The sequence below is a fragment of the Triticum aestivum genome, chromosome 3B (genome assembly GCF_018294505.1).
Source record: "Triticum aestivum cultivar Chinese Spring chromosome 3B, IWGSC CS RefSeq v2.1, whole genome shotgun sequence".
Lineage (NCBI taxonomy): Eukaryota > Viridiplantae > Streptophyta > Magnoliopsida > Poales > Poaceae > Triticum > Triticum aestivum.
Genome location: NC_057801.1, coordinates 311,271,992 through 311,298,436, shown reverse-complemented (window position 1 = coordinate 311,298,436; position 26,445 = coordinate 311,271,992). Strand labels below are relative to the sequence as shown.

At 52.7% G+C, this 26,445-nt stretch overlaps 1 protein-coding gene across 2 annotated transcripts; it reads left to right on the top strand.

The window, feature by feature from the left end:
* LOC123069792 (sec-independent protein translocase protein TATC, chloroplastic) lies at positions 1–26,103 on the top strand. 2 transcript variants are annotated; one of them, XM_044492731.1, is made up of 4 exons: positions 1–376; positions 8,784–9,055; positions 19,653–19,943; positions 25,624–26,103. In XM_044492731.1, the coding sequence occupies exons 1-4, from the start codon at positions 124–126 to the stop codon at positions 25,831–25,833; spliced, it is 1,026 nt and encodes a 341-aa protein (XP_044348666.1). In that variant the 5' UTR covers positions 1–123; the 3' UTR covers positions 25,834–26,103. The 2 variants fall into 2 exon arrangements, with proteins under 2 accessions (XP_044348666.1, XP_044348665.1); XM_044492730.1 differs by having other exon boundaries at positions 8,763–9,055.
* The last annotated feature ends 342 nt before the right edge of the window (positions 26,104–26,445 follow it).

The following is a 26,445-nucleotide window of genomic DNA, read 5'->3' as shown; positions in this document are numbered from 1 at the left end:
CAGCACAAGCACATCCGAGGAGCCAGGGAGGAGAAGAAGCGAGGGAAGCAACACCCACACGGAACTGGCGGAAGCGAGCAGAAAATTATCGGTTTATCACCTATCGAGCTCCCGCGAGAGACGATGGGAAGCGCAGGAGCGCTGCTCTCCCACCCCCCACCGCAACTCGGCAGCATCCTCCTCCGTCGCCACCACATCTCTCTTCCCCATCTCTCCTCATGCATGCCCGAGCCCCTCCACTGCCGCCGCCGGCACCTTCGCTGTTCCGCCGTTGAGGGGAGCAGCAGACAGGACACGAATTTGCCAGCGTCTCAAAGAGAAGAGTCTCCATCGAGCAGCCTCGGCGCCACCCTCCAAGATCCACTTCCAGGACGTGGTACGCCTCTAGCCTCTTCTTGTGCTTTATTGGTATATTGTTGTGTTGAGATCTCAGAGGCATCTGAGCTTTACTACTCCCTCCGTTCCTAAATATAAATCTTTGTAGAGATTTTAATATAGACTACATATGGATGTATATAGACATATTTTATAGTGTAGATTCACTCATTTTGCTCCGTATGTATATTGAAACCTCTAGAAAGACTTTGTATTTAGTCCATATTGGAACCTCCGTATGTAGTCCATTAGTTTAGTTGAACTCGCAAGTCAGGAGTATTAGTGTCACGAACTCAGTTGCTCAAGATCGGATCCGAGAGGGGAAGGGGATGAGATCGAGACTTGGAAGAGAAGCTTTCTTGCCAAGGAGGGGAGAGGTACAGCTTAGGTGAGAGTTCAGGATCGTCATACAACTCGCATGCCTCGCCCACTAGCTACGGCTAAATACCCACGCTCCACTTGTCTTCCAGACTTACAGGTGGGTCCATGCCACATGGCAGAGGGGATCCGCACCATCACGCGTCCACCGCATCATCTCCTGGTGATGCCGGTGTGACATTCCCCACTCCTTCAGAGTGAGCGCCATCTTCAGGAGCGGCTTGCTGCTCGGAGTCGTCGGCCGGTGGTGCGTCCCACTCCGGGGCTTGCGGAAAACGGCGGCGAAGGGTGTCGTAGTCCTCCCAAGTCGTTGCCGTCTCGTCGTAGCGCCAGCGAACCTTGACCTGCACCAGGGTGCTGTTGCCACGCTTGACCATACGTCGCTCCAAAATCTCCACCGGTTCGTCGTCGTGGCCGGCGAGGTCTGGGGGTCGAGGCAGCTCAGAGAAGACGGGCGTGTAGTTGGGGGTGAATGGCATGAGTTGCGACACATGGAAGACGGGGTGGATCTTGCTGTCCGCCGGCAACTCCAGTTTATACGCCAGCTTGCCGATCTTGTCGATCACCGTGAATGGCCCGAAGTATTTGTACGCCAGCTTGGCGCATGGTCTGTTCGCCACCGACGACTGCGCATAAGGCGGGTGCTTGAGGTGAACAACGTCGCCCACTTCAAAGGAGCGCTCGGTGCGGTGCTGATCGACCTGCTTCTTGAAGCGGTGCTGTGCCCGGAGAATGTGCTCACGCAGCCGTGCCGTGTGCACGCCCCAGTCCCAAGGTTCGCCGTCGATCATGGGCACCGTCTTGTCGTCCCAGAGTGCCATGGCGCCAAGGTTGGGCTCCACTCCATACAGGGCTTTGAAGGGGGAGCATTTGATCGAGGAATGGAAAGACGAGTTGTACCAGAATTCCGCTGTACGTAGCCAGCGGCGCCATTGCCGCGGCGCATCGTGCACTGCGCAACGCAGGTACATTTCCATGCACTGGTTGACGCGTTCGTGTAGGATCGGAAGTATGTCTAGAGGGGGGGGGGGTGATTAGACTACTTGACCAAATAAAAACTTAACCTTTTCCCAATTTTAGTTCTTGACAGATTTTAACAATTTAGCACAAGTCAAGCAATCTTAACACAATTCAAGCAAGCATGCAATGAGTATATGAGTAGCGGAAAGTAAAGCATGCAACTTGCAAGAATGTAAAGGGAAGGGTTTGGAGAGTGCAAACGCAATAGGAGACACGAATGTTTTGTCGTGGTTCCGATAGGTGGTGCTATCGTACATCCACGTTGATGGAGACTTCAACCCACGAAGGGTAACGGCTGCGCGAGTCAATGGAGGGCTCCACCCATGAAGGGTCCACGAAGAAGCAACCTTGTCTATCCCACCATGGCCATCGCCCACGAAGGACTTGCCTCACTAGGGTAGATCTTCACGAAATAGGCGATGTCCTTGCCCTTAAAAACTCCTTGGTTCACTCCACAATCTTGTTGGAGGCTCCCAAGTGACACCTAACCAATCTAGAAGACACCACTCTCCAAAAGGTAATGGTGTGTTGATGATGAACTCCTTGCTCTTGTGCTTCAAATGATAGTCTCCCCAACACTCAACTCACTCTCATAGGATTGGATTTGGTGGAAAGATGATTTGAGTGGAAAGCAATTTGGGGAAGGCTAGAGATCAATATTCATATGGTTGGATTGGAATGTCTTTGCCTCAACACATGAGTAGGTGGCTCTCTCTTAGAAAAATGGGTAGTGGAAGTGTAGGCACGATCTGATGGCTTCCCTCACGAATGAGGAGAGGGTGGAGGGGTATATATAGCCTCCACACAAAATCTAACCGTTACACACATACCAAACTCGGTGGGACCGAATCAGAAAACTTGGTCGGACCGATTTAGTACATATGTGACCGTTAGGCAATTTCGGTGGGACCGACATGTCAACTTGGTGGGACCGATATCATTAGGGTTAGGGCATAACGTAATCTCGGTTGGACCGATTACTCAAACTCGGTTGGACCGACTTTGGTAATAAGCTAACAGAGAGTTGGTCAGGCAAACTCGGTGGGACTGATTCGCTCGTCTCGGTGGGACCGAAGCGTTACGAAAAGGAAACAGGGAGTTTGCATTGCAGACTTGGTGGGACCGATCGCTCATCTCGGTTAGATCGAAACGTTACGAAGGGAAACAGAAAGTTTGCGACCCCATCTCGGTGAGACCGAGATCCCTATCGGTGAGACCGAAAAGACTAGGGTTTATGGCAGTGGCTATGTCAAATGAACTCGGTGGCGCTGGATGGATCAAATCGGTGGGGCCGAGTTTGACTTTTAGTTTGGGACATATGTGGATATGAGAAAGTGGTTGAGGGCTATGGAGCATATCACTAAGCATTTTGAGCAAGCAAGCCATTAAGCAACACCTCATCCCCTTTTAATAGTATTGGCTTTCCTATAGACTCAATGTGATCTTGGATCACTAAAATAGAAGATGTAGAGTCTTGGACTTTAAAGCTTGAGCCAATCTTTTGTCCTTAGCATTTTGAGGGGTCCACATTCCTTATTCATGCCATGCGAATCATTGAACTTTCCTGAAATATTTATCTTGAGATGGCATTAGTTCAATGAGTTATATGTTGTTAATCATTACCAAAACCACCTAGGGATAGTTGCACTTTCAGTTCGCTTTGGCCATCCGTCTGTGGGTGATACGCCGTGGAGTAGAGTAGCTTGGTGCCCGCGCTGGCGAAGAGTTCGCGCCAGAGAGCACTGGTGAAGACGCGATCGTGGTCGGAGACGATGGAGCTCGGGATGCCGTGTAGCTTGACGACATGATCCCAGAAAACCTTGGCCACTTGGGGGGCTTTGAAGGGGTGTCGAAGCGGAATGAAGTGCGCGGATTTGGTTAGTCTGTCCACGACCACCATGATGGAGTTGAAGCCCTCTGAGGACGGCAAGCCTTCCACGAAATCCATGGTGAGGTCGTGCTAGGGTGCTGATGACACTGGCAACGGCGCAAGCGTGCCCGCCGGCTTGGTTTGCTCGTGCTTGGCGTACCAACAGACTTGGCACTGCCGCACATAGTACGTGACGTCGGCCTTCAAGCCCTCCCACACGAAGAGTTTCTTGATGCGCTGGTAGGTGGCCGTGGCACCGGAGTGGCCACCAATTGCGCTGTCATGCAGTGCACTGATGATCTTGGTGCGCAATGCCGTGTTCTTGCTGATCCACAAGCGCTCCTGCTTGCGGATGAGCCCTTTGTAGAGCTCGAACCCGTCGTCGTCGGGGCTGTGTATCGCGAGGCGCGCCAGGCGCTGTTGAGCATCCGCGTCCGTGGCGTAGGAGTTCGCCACTTCTTGGACCCACGCGGGCTGGCAGATAGAGAGCGCGTGGAGGTTCAGAGTTGCGCCCACGTGAGACAGAGCGTCAGCGGCTCCATTTTCGCTGCCGCGACGGTAGCGAAACTTGAACTGGAGCCCCACCAGCTTGGCCATGGTCTTGCGCTGCAGGTCGGTGGCGAGCTGCTTGTCCTGGAGGTTGCAGAGGCTCTTGTGATCCGTGATGATGGTGAACGGTCCCCGTTGCAAGTAGGCGCGCGACTTATCAACGGCCATCATGACGGCGATGAACTCCTTTTCGTACACCGATAGCCGTTGGTTTCGCACGCCCAACGCCTTGCTGAAGAACGCCACCGGGTGCCCTTCCTGAGCCAGCACCGCGCCGACGCCAGTGTCACGCGTCCGTCTCAATCGCGAACGGCCGTGCGAAGCCTGGGAGCGCGAGCACGGGCGCATTCACCATCGCACGCTTGAGGAGATCGAACGCCACAGTTGCCCGTTCCGTCCACTTGAAGCCCTTCTTGGTCAGCAAACTAGTCAGCGGCTTGGCGATGATGCCGTAGTGCGCGATGAACTTGCGGTAGTAGCCGGTGAGATCGAGGAAGCGCGAAGCTCGGTCGCAGTTGTCGGTGTAGGCCCTGCCACCATTGCTTGTGTCTTCTCGGGGTCCGTGGCGACGCCATCCTTGGAAATGATGTGGCCGAGGTAGATGTTGTCCTGCACGAACGAACACTTGGACTCCTTGGCGTACAACTGGTGCTCCCGGAGCAAGGCGAGGACGAGGCAGAGGTGCTCCTCCAATGTCTCACTGAAGATCAAGATGTCATCGAGAAATATGATTACGAATTTACGCACGTACTTGGCGAAGATTGCATTCATCAGACACCGAAAGGTTGCCGGGGCATTCGTCAGCCCAAACGGCATACCTTGAAGTGAAAGTGGCCATGGTGCGTCTTGAACGCCGTCTTCTCCTCATCGCCGACACGCATGCGGATTTGGTGGTAACCGGCGCGGAGGTCGAGCTTGGAAAAGAAGGCTGCTCCGGCCAACTCGTCGAGCAATTCGTCAAAGATTGGCAGTCAGTGGCGAAGCCACGTTGAGAGCAGTGTGGTCAATTGACCACACATGTTTTTGGCAAATTCTTTGTACACAAGTAGAAATCATGTAATTGTTTTTATAAAATTGGTGAAAATACATGTATTTGACATCACAGATTTGAAATGACATCACTGACTTCTGATCCTGGCACCGCCACTGTTGGCAGTGGAAATTTGTTCTTGACTGTGGCGTCGTTGAGCCGGCGATAATCGACGCAGAAATGCCAAGTGCCGTCCTTCTTGATGAGCAGCACGGGCGCGACGAAGGGGCTCATGCTGTGCTCAATGACGCCGGACTGGAGTATCTCCTGGACCTGACGCTCAATCTCGTCCTTCTGCAATGGCGAGTAGCGATACAGCCTCGAGTTGGCGGGGCGCGCGTCTTCCACCAGAGTGATGGCGTGATCGTAGCGGCGATGTGGCGGCAAGCCCTTGGGGTCAGCAAACACGTCGGTGAAGTCATTCAGAACACTCTGCACACTTGGCGGTACCTTGGTCGCGTGCGGCTCGGGTGCTCGGGGCAGGTCCAGAACAACCATATACCAAATGTCGTTGCCTGCTTGCCGTTTGCGCAATTGCTCGGGCTCGATTTCTTCCATCTTCTCGTTCTGCTTGGGTCGAACACCCTGCAGGGTGATCATGGCGCCGTGGTGCTCGAAGGTCAGCGTCTTCTCGAGCCAGTGACAGCTCATCGGGTTGAACTGCCCCAACCAGTCCATGCCGAGCACTCCGTCGTATGCCCCCAAGTCCAGTTGGCGCATATCGGTGGTGAAAGTGTGCCCCTGAATCCACCACTTCAGCCCTTGAACCATACTGTTGCAGGTCATGCGCTCTCCGTTGGCAACTCGAACCTCAACCACTGGAACGGGCATGGATGGTGCTTGCACGTGCTAGGCGAACGACTTGGAGACGAAGCTGTGCGTGCTCCTTGAGTCCACCAGAAGCAACATGACTTGATTGCCAACAAGCGCGTGCAGACAGATGGTGCGCGGTGACTCTGAACCGGCAACAGCGTGCGTGGAGAGCACACAACACTCTGTTGCGGGATCTTGTTCCGCTGGTGCGTCGAGCAGATCCAGGGCGTGAACTGCATCATCATTGAGCACCTCGCTGTAGTCCCCGACTTGAATTGTCAGGAGTTGAGTGGCCGACTTGCATCGATGTTCGCGGGAGTAGCGATCACCGCATTTGAAACAGAGCCCGTTGGCACGCCGGTGCTCGCAGAGTTGCAGCTCGCGTGCCAGATCGTCGTTGGGCATTGCCGCGCCTCCTGGCCGTGGCGCCCCCACAGCCCGAGGAGGAAGTGGTGGGGGAGGAATGATCCGCGGTCGAGCACGTTGCGTGCCTGCCTCTTCCACGATCCGGGCTAGCACCGCAGCGCGTGTGATGCTGGACGACTCCTGGAGACGGACAGCAGCCGCAGATCATCCCGCAAGCCCGGCAGGAACTGGGTGATGAACAACTTGAGGTTGAGCGTCACGTCGAGGGCGAGCAGGTGATACATGTGAGCCTCAAACGCCGACCTGTACTCGGAGACGGTGCCGGTTTGACGGAGCTGCAGCAGCTTATGCATCTCCACTTCAAACTCGTCCGGTGCGAACTCGTTGATGATGGACGCGGTGAACTCCTCCCAGGTCGGTGATCGGTGCGTCTGGTGATACGCCTGGAACAAGTGCGCTGCGTGGCCGTCGATGTAGAGGGAGGCCGTGGTCACCCAGCTGTGCGACGGGACGTGGTACAGGTCGAAGTAGGCGATGCAGCGGTCGATCCAGAGGTTGGGCGCGTCGCCGTCGAAGTGGGGAAAATCGTGCTTGGGCGGCTTGACCGTATACTCCTCGTGCGACCCGTGGTGCGTGCCGCGGCCCGTCATGAACGCGGCCGTCTGGCTGGCGCCGGCGAACTGCAGCGGAGGCCACGTTGGCAGCAGAGGCGACCCGTTGTTGGCGAGGCGAACGGCGGGGCCCTGAGGACGAGGCCCGCGGGGGTGCTCCAGCGACAGCGACGTCACCGTGGAGGCCTGGGTGTCGCCATCGTGGTTGTCGGCGTCGTTTTGTTGGCGCTCGGCGGCGGTTGGTGATGGTGGTGGTTCGCGTTGCTGTCGCACCTCGCGATGTCGGCTTCGGTGAGGTCCAACTGCTTGCGGAGGTGCGCCAGACCGGAGGAGACTTGTGTGTCGAACGCGATCTGGGCCTCGCGGTGCTTGTCACCCGCGAGCTTGGTCTCGTCGAAGCGCGTCATGAGCGCCTGCAGCATCGTCTTGAGCTCTCCTGTGGACTTCGACATGGCGGTGATGATATGGTGAGTTTGAGCAGAGGGTTTGCTGGACGGCGCCGTCGCACTCGCTCCAAATCAGGCCAACCCCGCTGGGGATTTCGAGCGGATCTCGCCGGAGCAAGATCCACACCCGCAGCGGTGGATGTTACGGCGCCATCGAGAGAGTATGAGTGGCAGCGAAGAAAAAATTGGGTGGGGAAATGGTGGCTCTGATTACCAACTGTCACGAACTCAGTTGCTCAAGATCGGATCCGAGAGGGGAAGGGGATGAGATCGAGACTTGGAAGAGAAGCTTTCTTGCCAAGGAGGGGAGAGGTACAGATTAGGTGAGAGTTCACAATCGTCATACAACTCGCATGCCTCGCCCACTGGCTACAGCTGGCTAAATACCCACGCTCCACTTGTGTTCCAGACTTACAGGTGGGTCCATGCCACATGGCAGAGGGGGTCCGCACCATCACGCGTCCACCACATCATCTCCTGGTGATGCCGGTGTGATAATTAGTGGACCGATTGATTGGGCAATTGGAGGGTTTCAGAGGATCTGCACTTGAATGTCTACTAAATTTTCTGAGAAAGTTCTCGAGCGATGCTATACATACATAGCTTTTGTCCGATTTAGCCAATAAAATTCACCCTTTATTGAAAAAAGCTTTTTTCCGATTTCCGTCCGACGCTACAATCAAGCCATTCATGCCTCTGACCAAAGTGTAGTACGCCGTTCGATTTCTTATTGTACTGAGTTCGGATCAGAGGTATTGTACTGTGGTAGTTTTGAAAATTTTGACTCAAAGAGAAATTGATTGTTAAATGTCAAGAATATGGCATTTATGATTTGTTTCAGTATTTACCTTCTTGTCACTACCGTGTCAACCTTTGGTAAATGCAACAGCAACAAAGCCTTTGGTAAATGCAGCGCTAAAACAATGGAAATTATCACCCGTACTTTAATTAAAAGTGACAGTGTCAAAAATGGTCTTACATTTTGGGACGGTGGGAGTAGTATATATGAAAGAGGATAGGCACAGGCTGAAATAAAGCTGTACACTAGAATTATTGATTGTTTGACTTTGAGGAACTATTAGTTCACTAGTGTTAACCCTTCTCAGCTGGATAAAAGAATATGATGCACTTTTATTGTTCTAGCATTACGAAACACAATCTTGATAGACAAGTACTATAGAAAAATCCATCTCATAATGTGCCTTTTTTTAACTGGTCATAACTACATCTTATCTTATTAATTATTATGCCTTGGTGGAATTTATTTCTGGAATATGTTGACAGCTCAAATGTATCTTGTACAGTCGAAAATGGTTCTTTTGAAGGTGTCACACAGGAAGAAGATCAGAGTAGTCTATATAATTTTCTTTATCCAAGCAAAGAGCTACTTCCAGATGATAAGGAAATGAGTATATTTGATCATCTAGAGGAACTTCGTGCGAGGATATTTATATCAGTATTGGCTGTTGGAGCTTCAATAATTGGTTGTTTTGCTTTCTCCAAAGATATAATTAAGATTCTTGAAGCGCCTGTTAGTGTTCAGGGTGTCAGATTTTTGCAGCTCTCCCCTGGAGAATTTTTCTTTACAACATTGAAGGTGAACTGCTCTGCACTTAGTATTTTGTTGATATTATTCTTGTAGTTTTTTTAGATCATTAATAATATTCTTGGCTTTGAAGGTGAACCTTTAAGGCCAAGTCACATTTCTTATTTTAATGTTCTAGTAATATTGTATTGTGAAGTTATTCATGGTATACATAGTGTACAACTTGGGGACTTTGCCACGTGCATAAACATCTGCTACAATACAACGATATGAACTGAGCAATCCAAATAGGTCTTACCGTCTTTTTTCCGATAAAGTTGCTTTTATTAAATTAAAATGTAGCATCCATCGGATACAAAAGCATAATGTGTGACACCCGGCCTTTGCATGACTAGGATGCACACAACCAACGCTAAGAGTCTCACAAAGTAAAAAAAGACAAAGACAAAGTTAAAGTCACATGAGATCGAAACTATGTTGTAAGAACGTCTAGTCGACTAGAAGGGGGTGGGTGAATAGGAGATTTTTAAGAAACTATTTGAAAAAACTATTTTTTTTGAAGAACAATGAACTAAACAGAACTGAAATATAACTGACTGAAGAAAACTAGAGTACGTAGTCAATTAGAACTAGAATGAAGTCATCAGAGTAGATAGCATGCACAACAACGTAACAGAACATGTAAACAAGTCTAACGTAAAGACAGATACACTTCAGTACCAAAACTCTGAATATTAAACAGTGCGTAAGTAAATGGAGCGGAACAGATAAGTATTTAGTGACAGACTTCCAGAAGAGGGAGGATTAAATTCTTCAGAAGATATGGTAGAACCAGGGGTCCTACCGGACCTGCTCCGGAGGTTGTAGGGGAAGGATGGAGCGGGGCGAGGCGATGAGCGGGCGCGCCGGCGGCAGGGCTCCGTTGCGTCGGAGGGAGATGGCGGCGGCGGCTAGGGTTTGGTGGCGGCTAGGGTTCCGGCTCCTCTGGGAGCCGGGCAACAGGAATAATAATATTCTTATTGCTTGATCTCGAAAGTGTTTTACATCTAGTATTTATAACCTTAATACGAATAGCCTAAGATAACTTGTGGGCCAAGCCACCTAACTACTGCCCCGTGGGCCTCCTCCGGTTAAGCTAAACCGGTCATAACATCTCTCCCGGCCTGCACAAACAGCTCGTCGTCGAGCTGAAACTCTGGATAGTGTTGACGGAACTCCTCGCGCTGCTCCCAAGTGGCGTCCTCTGCCGGAAGTCCAGCCCACTGAATCAGCACGTACCACACGCCTCGACGTAGCTGGGCCTGCAAGACCTTCTCCGTTCCAGGAAGAAGACGTCCATCGACAGTCGGGGGAAGCGCGGAAGGGGCCGCGGGTGGCTCGCCACGGAAGGGCTTGAGCAGCCCCACATGGAAGACGTCGTGGATGCGAGCGCCCGCCGGAAGCTGAAGGCGGTAAGCCACCTTCCCAGGACAGCAAAGGGCCCGGCATAGCGAGGACCCAGCTTCTTCGCGCGGGGGTCTAGTGACTGCGTAGAGCGGTGAAGAAGATGCAGCCACACCCAATCGCCCACCGCGGACTCCGCCTCGCGATGATGACCGTCGTAGTAGTGTTTGTCCAACTGCTGGGCCTGAAGAAGGCGTTGTTGCACCTCCGCGAGCATCTCGTCGCGGCTGCGCAGAAGGTCCCCGGCCGCCTCGGTCCGAGCTGTGGATGAATCAACCGGAAGAATCGGCGGAGGCGGGCGGCCATAGACCACCTCAAAAGGCGTGGCGCGGAGTGATAGGAGGTGTTGTAGCAGTACTTCGCCCACGAGATCCAGTCTACCCATGCACGAGGACGATCACCTGTGACGCAACGCAAATACATGGCAATCACCTTGTTGACGACCTTGGACTGGCCATCCGTCTGAGGGTGGAAGGCCGTGCTCAGGCGGAGCTGCACGCCCGCCATCCTGAAGAGGTCGCGCCACACATGCCCCGTAAACACGGGGTCCCGATCACTGACGATCAAAGTGGGAAACCCGTGGAGGCGGACGATCCCGTCGAAGAAGGCCCGGGCCACGGACACCGCTGTATAAGGGTGACCGAGCGCGATGAAGTGAGCATACTTGGAGAAGCGGTCGACCACCGTGAGAATGACCAATTTGCCGCCCACCTTAGGGAGGCCCTCGATGAAGTCCATGGAGATATCCGCCCAGACCTGAGACGGCACCTCCAAGGGTTGGAGCAGACCAGCCGGCCGTAGCGTCTCCGTCTTGTTGCGCTGGCACGTCACACAAGACCGAACCCAGTCACGGACCAGGGCCCGATCACCAGGGATGTAGAAGTCGGCACGGAGACGATGGGGAGTTTTCTGCACACCCTCATGGCCCGCCGAGTGGGCCAGCAGCAGCACCTGGTGACGGAGATCGTCATGCGCCGGCACAAAGACCCGGCGCCCGTGGAGGAGCAGGCCGTCGGTGAAGCGCCAGGGCTCCTCCAAGTCGCCCGCAGCCAGCTGCTGCTGAAGGAGAAGGGCGTCGGCCGCGGTCGCTGTCGCCCGGCGAATGTCGGTGAAGAGGCCGAAGGTTGGCCCGGAGCGGATGCATAGCACCGCCCCCTCCGTGAGACAAAGCGTCGGCCACGGTGTTAAGACGACCGGGGCGATACTCGACAGAGAAGTCGAAGCCGAAGAGCTTGCTGATCCACTGGTGCTGCGGGACGGTCGATAGCCTCTGGTCCAGCAAGAACTTGAGGCTGTAGTGGTCCGTGCAAATCTGGAAAGACCGACCCCAAAGATAGGGCCGCCAGTGGCGCACCGCCTGCACCAATCCAATGAGCTCGCGCTCGTACGCCGCGAGCTTAAGATGGCGCGGAGCAAAAGGCCGGCTGAAGAAAGCGAGAGGGCCTTCGCCCTGATGAAGCACGGCGCCGAACCCCGTGCCGGAGGCGTCGCAGTCCACCACGAACGGGCGGTCAAAATCTAGCATCTGAAGAACGGGTCCCGTCGTGAGGGCCCCCTTGAGGGCCTCGAATGCCGTCGTCGCCTCGTCGTCCCAAGCGAAAGCGTCACGGCGGAGCAAACGCGTGAGGGGCGACGCGATGAGGCCGAACTCCCGGATAAACTTCCGGTAGTAGCCCGCAAGGCCTAGAAAACCGCGAAGAGCCCGTGGCGACTGCGGCGTCGGCCAGGCGGCGACGGCCGCCACCTTGTCGGCATCCATGGCAACCCCGTCGGCCGAGATGACGTAGCCGAGGTAGGCGACTGACGGCGTACCGAACGAGCACTTCGAGCGCTTAAGATGAAGATGGTGCGCCTGAAGCTCGTTGAAGACGATGGTGACATGCTGAAGGTGCTCCGCCCAAGATGCACTGTAGATAAGAATGTCATCAAAGAAAATGAGTACAAACCGACGTAGGTAGGGCCGGAGGACGTCGTTCATCAGAGCCTGAAAGGTCGCCGGGGCGTTGGAGAGGCCGAAGGGCATCACCAAGAACTCGAAGTGGCCGTGGTGCGTCCGAAACGCCGTCTTGGCGATGTCGCCCGGGTGCATGCGCACCTGGTGGTACCCTGATCGGAGATCAAGCTTGGTGAAGAAGCGCGCCCCATGTAGCTCATCCGAGAGCTCATCAACCATCGGAATCGGAAACTTGTCCTTAAGTGTGAGAGCATTAAGGGCGCGGTAGTCGATGCAGAAGCGCCATGTGCCGTCCGACTTGCGGACGAGGAGGACCGGCGCGGTGAACGGCGAGGTGGAGATCCGGATGATGCCCGCAGCGAGCATCAGTGCGCACTGCCGCTCCAACTTGTCCTTCTGCAGCTGCGGGTAGCGGTAGGGACGAACGGCCACAAGTGCCGTGCCCGATAGAAGGTGAATACGGTGATCGTATGCCCGGGCTGGTGGAAGGCCCTGCGGCTCAGTGAAGAGGTCGCCGTGCCGTTGCAGAAGGTGATCCAATAGTGGATGCTCGGCCTCGGAGGTAGCCGCGGCCAACTGGAGCTGCGGCGCCACCTGGGGGGTGCCCCCAACGCCGTCCCACCGGATGCGGCGGCCCAGCCGCCAGAATGTCATCGTCAGAGCGTCGAAGTCCCAAAGGATGGGACCGAGGGTCCGCAGGAAGTCGACGCCAAGGATGAAGTCGAAACAGCCCAAGTCAATGCCCGCACATGTGATGGAGAAGTGTTCGTCGCCGATGGTGATGGGCACGTTCCGTGCGAGCCCATGGCACCGGAGACGATCGCCGTTGGCCACCGTGACCCGAAGCTGCTCCCCGCCCGTCGTCTGAAGCGCTAAACGACGCATGGTAGCCTCGGGCAGGAAGTTATGGGTGGAGCCTGTATCCACCAAGGCCACCAAGCGATCGCCGTGGATCATCACCGGCAAAAGCATGGTCCGCTCATTGCGGATGCCAGCGAGCGCATGGAGAGAGACCACGAGTGCCGTCGCCGGGACGACGGCGGGTGCGGCCTTCGCAACCGCTGGGGGAGGCAGTGCGTCGGCCCCGTCGGTGAGGGTGTCCTCCTTGATGTAGTCGGCCGTCTCCAAGTAGAAGAGGCGAGGGCAGACATGGCTCGGCGTATAGGGCTCGTCGCAGTTAAAGCAGAGGCCCTGGCGCCGCCGCTCCATCTGCTCCGCCGGAAAGAGCCGACGGAAGGGCCGCGTCGCAGTCGGGGTGGTAGTCGTCGGAGCGGCCGGGGGTGGCCGACCCGGCGCCGGGCCTGCCAGGTTGCCTGTCGACCTCCTCGAACCGGGGCTGCCTGCTGCATAGCCTGGGCGCGACACTCGAAGGCGCGGGCGTAGGACATGGCCGTCTGGAGATCCTGAGGTCCGCGAAGCTCCACGTCCACGCGGATGTGATCCGGAAGGCCACCGATGAAGAGGTCGGCCCGCTGCTGCGCCGTCACGCCCGAAGCGTGGCATGCCAGGGCCTGGAAGCGGTCGGCGAAGTCCTGCACCGTGGAGATGAAGGGAAGGCGACCGAGCTCCGCCAAGCGGCTCCCGCGAACCGGAGGCCCAAAGCGAAGGAGGCAGAGTTCGCGGAAGCGCTCCCAAAGGGGCATGCCGCCCTTGTCCTGCTCGAGGGCGTAATACCACGTCTGTGCCGCGCCGCGGAGGTGGTAGGAGGCGAGCCAGGTACGCTCCGATGCGAGGGTTCGCTGCCCGGGAAAGAACTGGTCGCACTGGTTGAGCCAGTTGAGGGGGTCCTTCGTGCCATCATAGGTGGCGAAGTCGATTTTGGCGAACCACGGCGGTGTCTGTGCCGGAGCGCCGTGTCGAACCGGCTCGGAGGAGCGGAGCAGGGCGGCAGGTGGTGCCTGGTCGGGGTACTCCGGGTAGCGACCTGTGGAGCCGGATGGCCCGCCAAACTGCGGGAACGGGGTCGGCTGATCGGACGTCGCGGTGTAGACCGGCGGTGGTGAAGATCCAGCCGCCCACGCTGGTATTGGCGACGGAGAGGGCGGGAACCGGACTTGGTTGATGGGCAGGCCGGCCTGCGAAGGCGTCCCCGAGCTAGGCAGGGGTGGCGCGGGAGGCTGCATCGGCGGCGATGGGGTGTGGATGGGCGCGCCGAGTGCCGTTGTAGTCATGGTTGGCCACTGCGGCCAGAGCGGGCCCGCGGCCGGTTGGGGAGGAAGCAGCAGCGGTGATGGCGGCCCGCTGGAAGCTGCTGCAACGGAAAGCCGCCGCCCGCGGCGACGCCCTGGGACGGCCATGGCAGCGCGGGGTGGCCGTAGGCGGCGATCGGCGCAGCCGGCGGTGGAGCGTAGGGCCCCGCCATGTGCAGCTGGAGGCCCTGGACTGCCGTCATTAGGTGCTGCAACGCGGTGGTCATTTGCTCCGGCGTGAAGACGACGGTCGGCAGTGGCGCGGGGGTGACTGGAGCCGGCGGCGTTGGGGCACCCGCGGTGGCGCTCGGCCCCGGCAGCGTCGAAGCTCTGTTGGTCGTCAAGGGGGGGGGGGCGGACAGCGAGGCGATGGTGCCGGAAGGCAGCGACGGCATGGATGATGGAGAAGACATGACCGAACCAGTCTCTGGATAGCAAATTGGTAGAACCAGGGGTCCTACCGGACCTGCTCCGGAGGTTGTAGGGGAAGGATGGAGTGGGGAGAGGCGATGAGCGGGCGCGCCGTCGCGTCGGAGGGAGATGGCGGCGGCGGCTAGGGTTTGGTGGCGGCTAGGGTTCCGGCTCCTCTGGGAGCCGGGCAACAGGAATAATAATATTCTTATTGCTTGATCTCAAAAGTGTTTTACATCTAGTATTTATAACCTTAATACGAATAGCCTAAGATAACTTGTGGGCCAAGCCACCTAACTACTGCCCGGTGGGCCTCCTCCGGTTATAAGCTAAACCGGTCATAACAAGATACAAATTATTTAAAGTAAACAACAACAACAACAACAACAACAACAACAACAACAACAACAACAAAGCCTTTAGCCCCAAACAAGTTGGGTAGGCTAGAGCTGAAACACATAAGATCTCGCAACCAACTCTTGGTTCTGGCACATGGATAGTTAACTTTCACTTGAGCACCTTTGTCCATGGCTAGTTCTTTGGTGATATTCCAGTCATTCAGATCTCTCTTTACGGACTCATAATATGTCAAGTTTGGTCTACCTTGACCTTGACATTATCAGCACGCTTTAGCCGTTCGCTATGCACTGGAGCTTCTGGAGGCCTGTGCTGAATATGCCAAACCATCTCAGAAGATGCTGGACAAGCTTCTCTACAATTGGTCCTACCCCAACTATAAAGTAAATAGAGATGAATAATATAGAACCAGTAGCTCGGTGAAGACAAGAATTTGTTGCCCCAGTTCGAGTTGCTATGACAAATACAAGAAGACCAATGTCTGGTTGGAAGGCTGAGATGTAACTTAGAAGACCAATGTCTTCACCCTATTCTCTTTGAGCTAAGATCATTTAGACCTCGCTCAATCACTCATGGTATCTTCAAGATAGATCTGGACTTTCACATACTTGTTCTTCGGGATTCCACAATCACTTGGATTTCAGAACCGACACCTATCCGTCTTGAAGATCACAGTCTTCAATAGTAACAAGTCTTCAACGAATTCGAACAGGTTCTTCAGTGATGCTCAATCACTTTGGCTATTAGGCATTGGTATTTTCCTTAGGATTCACTCAAAGGCTTAGGGAGGATGGGTTGCTCAGACAACACTTGTCTAAATTTCACACGGAGCAGCCAACCAACTTATGGTGAAGGATGGGGGCTATTTATAATTGAGGCCGCAACTCGAGGGCCGATGTGATTGCTGGACAGAACGCACCCACAGACGTGTTATCGCCAGCTGGCACAACAGTCGAAAATTTGAACTCTCAAATTTCTCACGATAAGGGAACCAAACAGCTGGTTTCCTAATTCCTCAGCGAGGACTTTGACTAAGATGTGCCAAAGAATATCATCTCGCTGTTATGGCGCTGCTAGAAGGAGGGCGCAAGAGGGCCGGCCGGGGGCCTTTCTGCCCACGGCCGGGCAAGAGGGAAGGGATTTCCTTCTTAATTCTTGCTTGATTAGATTGATACATCTCCTCTCTTTATATAGCGAGGTTTACTTGACTCCCAAGCAAGGCTTACTTGACCCCTAAGCAAGCGAGCCTTATCTCTAATTAACCCTAAGACTAATGGACCCATTAGGCTCATTACGTACTCTAACACTCGCACACCGAAGAAAACATCCTGCACTCAAAAATATTTCCGAAATCTTCAGTTGGAATAGGTTGTGATTGAGCACACTTTGTAAGTAATGTCTTCCTAACACCTGGACCCCCTTGACCGTATGGTTTGCCCTATGACTCAGAAAGGAATAAAAAGAACTAGTAAAGAGCTAAGTCTTCACACTTCAGTTCCTCGGCTAATTCTTCTAAAGGGTGCACCGAAACCTTTAAATGTTTCCTTCACATTTTTAGCGGTCACTATCATTGGTTAAACCAAATCTTCAGGGACTTTCACCTATGTATACTCACAAACACATTAGGCCCTTAACCACTTTTGTCGTCAATACTCTAAAACCACAAAGGGGCACTGGATGCACTTACATATGCCTATGTCGGGGGTGGTGGAGGCCTATCCGGAGACTATGCTGTCACGTATGTTGGGGTAAAAACCTCCCTGGGTACCTGGGCACTTGCTCCAACTGTGTACAAACCTCCATGAACAGTGGTCGGTACTCCATTCGATGTAGCATAGACCACCTAGAAAGCAAGTGCCCCCTTTCAATACTCCATTCGGTGTAGCACATACAATGGGAGATAACCTGCATGGGAGAAGAGTTTTTATCATTAAAACCATATAATTTCTACATAGCCAAAGCGATCATAGTAAGGCAAACGCTCCCAACCTTATTAGTGTACAAAACATTTTGGGTATGCCGTCGAGCCAGTGACCGTTGTTGACAGATACAAATTTGGTGCTATTTGGATTACTGACCATGTAGAATGCGCGAACTTGCAGTGAAAGAAGAGGTGTTTGATTGTCTCGCAAGAGCAGAAAAACTACACTTCTTGCTTCCTTGCGAGTTGTGATGAGCGAGGTTGTCCTTAGCCAGCACAACACCTCTGCAAAGGTACCACGTGAAAATCTTAACTTTTAGCGGTATCTTGGACTCCAGATTTGTTTATTATTGTCCACTGGAATCTCCGAGTGTGCTATGAGGGTGAAAGCACACGGTACATAGAGTCGACCATAGAGGACCCATGTTTTGTAAGATTCCAGCGAAACTCATCCCGGCCTTGTGTCAGGATTATCGCATCCAACTAAGATAGTAGATGTTGCCATGACACGAGGCGGGGGCCGATCAAATCCTTCGCAAAGGATACATCCAGAGGGGAGGAGCTCGGAACTTGTGCAAGAGTATCATTCTTATCGTGAGCAATGCAGTACAAAGCTAGATATTGTTCTTGAAGCGTGGCGTTTCCTAGCCACTTGTCCTCCCAGAATCAAATCTCTGAGCTGTCTTTTATTGCGAAGGTACCAAAGCGAAAAAGGTGTTCTTTTGCCGCCATCAGTCCTGCCCAAAAATGCAAACCCATAGGCTTCCAGCATGCCTGAGACACAACCTTTGGGCCTAAGTACTTGTTATGAAAGATGGTTGGCCAGACACCATCCTTGGTAAGAAGCTTGTACAACTATTTACGAGGGCATTTTTTTGACCTGGTGGTCCTGTATACCTAGTCCTCCCTGATCTTTTTGTCGACAAACCACACTCCATTCAGTTAGCCTATATTTTGTCTTTTGACTATCCCCCTGCTAAAAGAATCTGGATCTGTAGTAATCCAACCTCCCCAGGACCCCTTTTTGAGAGTTGAAAAAATGAGAGCATATAGAGAACCGTGTTTGTGACAACAAAATTGATCAAGACAAGTTGTCCTCCACCAGAGACCAACTTGCCTTTCCAACTGCTTGATCATTTCTCTATGCGCTCTTCGACATGTTTTAGTGAGGCGTCAATAATGAATCGGAATTCCCAAGTATCTAATAGGGAATTGACCTTGTGCACAACCGAACGGGTCGACGTTTGTGTAGCAGTCTCATTGACTTCTTCAGAACGGAATAATTTGCTTTTATGGAAATTGATTTTCAGACCTGACATATGCTCAAAAGCTGAAAGCAAAAGTTCCAGGTTTGTAGCCTTTCCGAGGTCAAGTTCCATTAAAGGATCGTGTCATCGGCGTATTGCAGAATTGAGAGGCCCCCATCCACAAGGTGTGGCACTACCCCTGCAATTTGGTCGTCCTGTTTGGCACGTTTGATCAAAATAGCCAACATTTCTGCAACAATGTTGAATAGCATTGGACACAAAGGGTCGCCCTGACATAGTCCCTTTTTTGTCTGGAAGTAATGGCGACATCATCATTGACTTTTATAGCCACACTACGTCTAGTGATGAAATTATCAACATACTAGCACACTATCACCAACAGTCTCTTGCATAGAATATGGAAATCTTCACTCGCATGGTTGGGAAGATAAATTTGAATTTCACTTCTGGGGGCACATTTTCACATATTTTACAATCAGAATGCGAAGATGCAACAAACCAGATTGTCCTATGTGCCTTTACGAAAGCACTTGATAAATATCTCGGATTGACAGAGCTATTTGCACAGAAGTTTCTTGATGCTGAGTGTGGTAGGCACTAGTAGCAAGGTTTCTGAGAAGGAAAGGGATGTAAATCTTAAAAATGTGTAATATTTTCACATCAGTAAAATACACTGGTATATTTTTTTTCAAATCAATTTATTAGTTGCTATGGTTTAGTGATTGATACTACACTCACAAATTTAATTCTAGAAACTACTGCATGATATTGCTAGCTAGTGATGCAAACTTACATAAGAACATGTGAGTAACTCAAATGTTAGTACATAGGATTGTACATGTGACTGCAGCAATGCAATAAATGTGCATTCTTCTATCCTTGAAAAAGGTGGCTAACTATGCAAGGCACAAACTATCACATACCAGTCTATAAACTGCTCCAAAGACCGCTGGATTTCATATTGGTTATTAATCTATATGAGAAACAGTAATATGTATGTTACTCCTTGTCTATCCGATTTTAATCAGCATGCACCCTTCTTCCATGGTTATATGTCAAAGCAAATTAAGTAACGCTTTTCTTTATTATTTTTGATATTCTTCAGGTCTCTGGTTATTGTGGCCTCCTAATCGGAAGTCCTATAATTTTGTACGAGATCATAGCATTTGTTCTCCCTGGTTTAACCAAGGATGAGCGGAAATTCCTAGGGCCCATTGTTTTGGGTTCTTCAGTTCTGTTCTACCTTGGCATTTTATTCTCCTACACTGTTCTTGCTCCAGCAGCATTGAACTTCTTCGTGAATTATGCCGAAGGAGCGGTTGAATCGATATGGTCAATAGACCAGTACTTTGAGTTCGTACTTGTGCTTCTGTTCAGCACAGGATTATCCTTTCAGGTAAACATGGCCTCTATGCTTAGAACATGATATTAAGTTGGGTGTTGGAAAGTGTTCCTTTGCTTACAATTGTACCAAAATTAAACATTGGATCATGTAATGTTCTGTCTAAGTTTATGTACACGGATGTTCATGTGGCAGACATTGCTGAGAATCCACTTCATTGTAGGTTTGCTATGTTGTTGCAAGGGCTTTAAAATGGTAGGTGTCATTTATGAAGACACTGGATTTCGTAACCACAAATAGGTTGTGTTGGATTAAGTCTGTATGTTCCCCGCAAAAAAGAAGAAAGGATTGTCTGTATGTGCAGACAAAGTTATACCTGTCAAGAAAGTTCTCCAGCAGATCTAGTTTGTCATTTGTGTTTTGAGTTTGAGAATAGGGTTTAGGGTTTTCCGTGGGGCAAAGCCTCTCCACGTCTTTCTATATATATAACAATCAGCATACAATTACATACGTACAACGGTACGTGTACATGACATACTAGACCTATTTTAACACTCCCCCTCAATCTGAACTTCTACTGTCTAGCATCTGTCTGGTGGCTGGTTTAGTAAACACATCAGCCAGCTGATCGTTAGAAGAAATAAATCTGACCTCGAGAGCTCCAGAAGCAACACGCTCACGTACAAAGTGAAAATCAATCTCGATGTGCTTGGTACGTGCATGGAAAACTGGGTTGGCAGTCAGATATGTGGCCCCTAAGTTATCACACCAGAGAACCGGAACACGCTGCTGAGACACTCCAAGCTCTTTGAGTAGTGACTCTACCCAGATGGCTTCGTAGCTCTATTCGCCAAGGCTTTGTACTCGGCCTCTATGCTCGATCTCGACACTGTCGGTTGTTTCTTCGAACTCCAGGAAATGAGATTCGGTCCAACGAATATGGCGAAACCTCCAGTTGATCGGCGATCATCCGGACAACCTGCCCAATTTGCATCAGTGAAGATACTAATGCTAGTAGAGACAGCCTTACGAAATTTCAGCCCTGTGTGCAACGTTCCTTTCACATAGCGTAAAATCCGCTTAACTGCTTCCCAGTGAGCATCAATGGGCTGCGAGAGAAACTGACACACCTTGTTCACGGCAAATGAAATATCCGGACGGGTGAGTGTTAAGTACTGCAGTCCACCAACAACACTACGATACCGGAAAGAATCATCGATACTGAGAGGCCGTCCAGACACTCGTGCAAGCTGCTCGGAAGTAGACAACGGTGTGGAAGTAGGCTTACAATTCTCCATGCTCACACGGTGTAAAAGATCCAAGGCATACTTCCGTTGAGTCAATGTCATCCCCCCGGAATTGTAGGACGCTTCCAAACCAAGAAAATACTCCAACGGCCCAAGGTCCTTGATAGGAAAACTGGCAGCGAGGGCGTGAACAAGGCCATCAACCGCGCGTGGAGAAGATCCAGCAATGACAATGTCATCCACATAGACAAGCATATAGATCTGAACATCACGATAGCGGAAGTAAAACAGAGATGTATCTGCTTTGGAGGAGGCAAAGCCCAAAGCGAGAAGACGAGCACTGAGCCGAGCGTACCATGCACGAGGGGACTGCTTAAGTCCATAGAGTGCGCGCTGAAGCTTGCACACATGCGAGGGAAAATGAGCATCCTCGAAACCAGGTGGCTGCTGCATATGGACGTCCTCGGAGAGATACCCATGAAGGAAAGCATTGCTGACATCAATCTGCCGAAGACTCCAGCCGCGAGAAACAGCCAAGGCAAGAACCAAACGAACAGTGGCCGGCTTGACAACCGGACTGAAGATATCACCATAGTCAATACCAAGCTGCTGTGTGAAACCTCGGGCAACCAGACGAGCTTTGTACTTATCAACAGTACCATCCGGACGGTGCTTGGTCTTGAAGATCCATTTGCTCCCGACAACATTGACACCGCGCGGCTTAGGCACAAGAACCCAAGTCTTGTTGTGATGCAAAGCAGTGAGTTCATCAATCATCGCGGTACGCCAGGCAGTCTCACGGAGAGCGTCACGATGAGAGACGGGCACTGCAAGAAACGCTCGGCGACGGGGATCATAGCGGATAGTCCCGTCAGTAGGAACAAGGGCACGCTGAGTATGATCACGGGTGCAGGTAACCATGGTGTGTGCAGGGGCAGCTGGGGGCGTCGCGGTCGAGGGAGCTGAACTCCCCTCAACAGAGGGCGACGCGAGCTGCGGTGGCGATGACGGGGCCGCATCCTCGAGTACCGGGGTGGGGGACACCGCGTCACCGCGCGGCAAGAAGACCTCGGAGGAACTGGGCGAGGCGGTCGGGCCCGTGGACGGGCCGGGCGAGCCGGGCGCGGCTGTAGCTGATGGGCCAGCCAGGCCGGGGGAGGCGGCGACTGAGCCTGGCGACGCAGGAGCCGAGCCAGGCGATGCGGGAGCCGAGCGGGGGGACGTGCATGGCCCATGCATGTCGATCGCCGAGGAGGGCTGGACATCAGCCACGTGGGGGCGGTGCACGTTGGACGCCGGAGCCGAAGAATCCTGCACAGAAGCAACAGGGCCTGGGACAGGCGTGTCAGTAGACAAATAGGACAAGTCGTATTTGCGCATATGGTCACCCGTAGCCGGTCCAGTGGGAGGAAAAGAGAGAACATCAGCCAAGGAAGAGACATCGATGTTGACCCCAGGGGTGGCATAGGGAAAAACAGACTCGTCGAAAACCACATCACGGGAGATGTAGATACGTCCCGTGGAACGATCAAGACACTTGTAGCCCTTATGCATCGGACTATAGCCCAAGAAAACACACATTGTTGATCGGAAAGCAAGTTTGTGTGTATTATATTTGTGCAAACTAGGCCAGCAGGCGCATCCAAAAGTGCGAAGAAAGTTATAATCTGGGTGCACCTTAAGGAGACGGCAGATGGGTGTATCGTGTTGAAGAACAGGTGTGGGCATGCGATTAATAAGGTAGCATGCCGTAAGGAATGCCTCATCCCAAAAACGCAATGGGAGAGAAGAATGAGCCAGCAAAGCAAGACCTGTTTCAACAAGATGACGGTGTTTGCGTTCAGCAATGCCGTTCTGCTGAGACGTGTGTGGGCACGACACACGATGAGAGATGCCAGTGCGTTGGAAATAACGATGCAACCGGTGATACTCACCACCCCAGTCGGACTGAACGGCTAGGATTTTAGTGTGGAGAAGACGCTCAACATGGGCCTGAAAGGCATAAAATACTTGCTCAACGTCAGACTTATGTTTAAGAAGATAAATCCAAGAGAAACGAGAGTAATCGTCAACAAAGCTCACATAATATTTATAACCTCCGGAAGAAGCAATAGCTGGCCCCCAAACATCCGAATGAATTAACTCAAGAGGCATAGTGGAAACATGATGTGATAAATTATAAGGCAATTGTCGACTTTTGGCACGCTGACAAGAATCACACACGGAAGTCTGACGTTCAGAAGAACACACTAAATCATTATTCCTAACAACGTGTTGAACAATATTATTCGAGGGATGACCGAGACGCTGGTGCCACTGGGACGGGGTGGTCTTGACGCTGAGGGACGCTTGGCGGGTGGAGGATGACGACGCGCGACCAAACGGTATGGGGTAGAGGCCACCATGACATCTACCGTGAAGAAGGATTTTCTTCGTGGCCGTGTCCTTGACAAGGAAAAAGAAACGGTGAAATTCCACAAAAACATCATTATCAAGGACGAGACGATAAACTGAGAGAAGATGTTGATGAATGTGTGGTAGACGAAGAATATTGCGCAAACGAAGAGATGAACCGGGTATAGTGGAATGACCAATATGCGAAATAGACAAACCTGCACCATTTGCCACTTGCACTTGATCCTTCCCGCCGTAGCGCTCGTGGAAGTGCAGACGATCAAGATCATTCGTCAGGTGGTCCGTCGCACCGGTGTCCAGGATCCAGTGCGGTGGCTCATGGGAGGAGGATGTGGACGCAGAGTTGGCGGCGCGGTGGTCATGATCATAGCGGCTGCGACAGTCGCCGGCCTCATGACCCCAGTTCTTGCATATCTGGCACCGGGGACGCCAGCGGCGGTTGCGACCACCATCGTTGCCACCTCCGTTTCCTCCTCCATTGCGGCTATTGCCGCCGTTGTTGTTACGACCAGAGGCGTTGCCCTGGTTGTTGCCGTAGCCGCCCGAGCTGGGCGGGAGGGAACCGGCGGAGGGGCGGCCACCGCTCTGGCGGCCAGAATCGGCGGCTCGGCCGGAAGTGGTGTTGTAGACCGGCCGAGACGCGGCGTTGGCGGAGGACTGCCAATCCTCGTGCTCGGACTGCTGCTACTGAAGGGCCTCGTAGTGGAGAACGCTGGAGTAGAACGCGGGAAGCGTGATTGGCACGCCCGCGAAGTTCATGGAGGCGGCGATGGGGTTGAACGCCGAGCCGAGCCCGGTCAGCATATAGTCGATGATCTCATCATCACGAAGAGGAGAGCCGGCGGCGGCCATCGAGTCAGCGAGGGCCTTGACCTTCTGCATGTACTCGCCGGCGGGATGATCTCCCTTGCGCAGCGCCTGAATCTGGCACCGAAGGTTGCGCACGCCGGCGCTGTTCTCGGCGGCGAACATGGTGTGCACGGCCGCCCAGGCGGCGGCGGCCGACCTGCAACCGATGAGCTGCGCGGAGATCTCCACGCTCATCGAACCAAGGAGATGCCCGAGAACCTTCTGATCCAGCGTCCACCATTGCTCGTAGTCGGGGTTGGACACGGTGTGGGCGGCATCGCCGGTGCCTGTCGTCACGGTCGGCGCCGGCGCGGTGGCCGAGCCGTCGAGGAAACCGTGGAGGCGCACTCCGGCGAAGTTGGGGAGGGCAAGTGCCCTCCAGAGCATGAAGTTGCTGCGGTCAAGCGAGACCGCGATGGGCGGAAGCACGGGTGTGGGAGCCGTCGCGGCAGGTGGGGCGATGACAGGGAAGATCGGGACGAGCGCGGAGGGAGTGGTGAGCGTGAGCGCGGAGGAGGGAGTCACCGTGGATGCCGGCGCGGTGGACATCGCGGCGGCCGCGAAGAAGCTGCGGCGGCGGCGGTGGCGGCGGCGGTGGGAGGAGAGGCGGCGGCGGTTAGGGTAGGCTCTGATACCAAGTTTGAGAATAGGGTTTAGGGTTTTTCGTGGAGCAAAGCCTCTCCACGTCTTTCTATATATATAACAATCAGCATACAATTACATACGTACAACGGTACGTGTACATGACATACTAGACCTATTTTAACATTTTGGACCTTCTTGTCATGAGTGATCATGTGGACCACTTCATGAACAATTAGAAATTATATTGTTACTCCCTCCGTTCTAAAATACTTGTCGTGGTTTTTTCAAATTAATCATGTATGCTCCAGTCAGCAGCTGAATCTTGATAACTGGAGTTGGCACTCGTGCATGTCTGAGTAAATCGTTATCTGATTATCAAAATGAGCTGGTGGTTTGCCTTTCCTTCCTTTGATAAGCAAATGGTACTATCATAGACCTGCACAGCAAATAGTACTATCATAGCTTGCTATCCATGTGCCAGAACCATGAGTTGGTCGCGAGATCTTATGGTTTCACCTCTAGCCTACCCCAGCTTGTTTGGAATTAAGGGCTTTGTTGTTGCTGCTGTTGTTGCTGTTGTTGTTGTTGTTGTAATATATAGGAGAAATATAATGAATTTCCATGCTACTCTTTTCCAGGTTCCTGTGATCCAGCTGTTGCTGGGGCAAGTTGGACTGGTTTCCAGCGAACAAATGCTTTCAATCTGGAGGTATGTTGTTGTTGGTGCGGTGGTTGCTGCGGCTGTGCTTACGCCCTCGACTGATCCCTTGACTCAGATGCTTTTGGCGGGTCCACTGCTTGGTCTGTACTTGGGTGGTGCGTGGATGGTCAGGCTAACTGGGCGCTAACTGCAACAAGCGTTGTAGTGATTGGGTATTGTGTGTTAGTGTACTAGAAATCATAGCCGTGTTGATTGGTCCGAGTGGTCACCGTCCCCCACTGTAACATAGTCTTGTATAAAATTAACTCGGCTGCTTCTCATCTACGAGCACATTATTTGGCCCTCTTTCTCAATACGTGGAGGCCATCTGTGAAGCCAGTATGACTATACCTTGCCGAAGTATTTGCAACTCTATTCTGACTATGAAGAGTATCTTGCTGAAGCATTTGCAACTTTATTCTGACTACGAAGAAGTTTATGTGAAATAAGGATCAGTTTGGCTGCTACCCTGGGCCAGGTGCCTGGGAGAAAATGTTGCCTGGCCTGCGCCTGAGATTTTGATTTCTGTAGCCTGGCCGCATTGCTGTTTGGAGTATGACCTGAGCCTGGGAGTTCACCAGGGATTAAAAAAATATATATAATACTGACAAACGGCCCAGATCCTACGTATAAATAACTGGATTAGCTCTAGGCTAGTACCGCCACCCGCCCAGGCGACCAAAAGGAGACGCCTGGCAGGCTAATTATTTGCTCGGGTAGTCCAGGCCAGGCTTGCTCCACATTTTTCAGGGCTTCATCC

Excerpts from the sequence above, each read along its gene's own strand:
- LOC123069792 (XM_044492730.1), top strand. The coding sequence starts at position 124 with ATGGGAAGCGCAGGAGCGCTGCTCTCCCACCCCCCACCGCAACTCGGC. Across the intron at positions 377-8,762 it reads AGATCCACTTCCAGGACGTG|TCGAAAATGGTTCTTTTGAA; the intron begins GTACGCCTCTAG and ends TATCTTGTACAG. Across the intron at positions 19,944-25,623 it reads GCACAGGATTATCCTTTCAG|GTTCCTGTGATCCAGCTGTT; the intron begins GTAAACATGGCC and ends ACTCTTTTCCAG.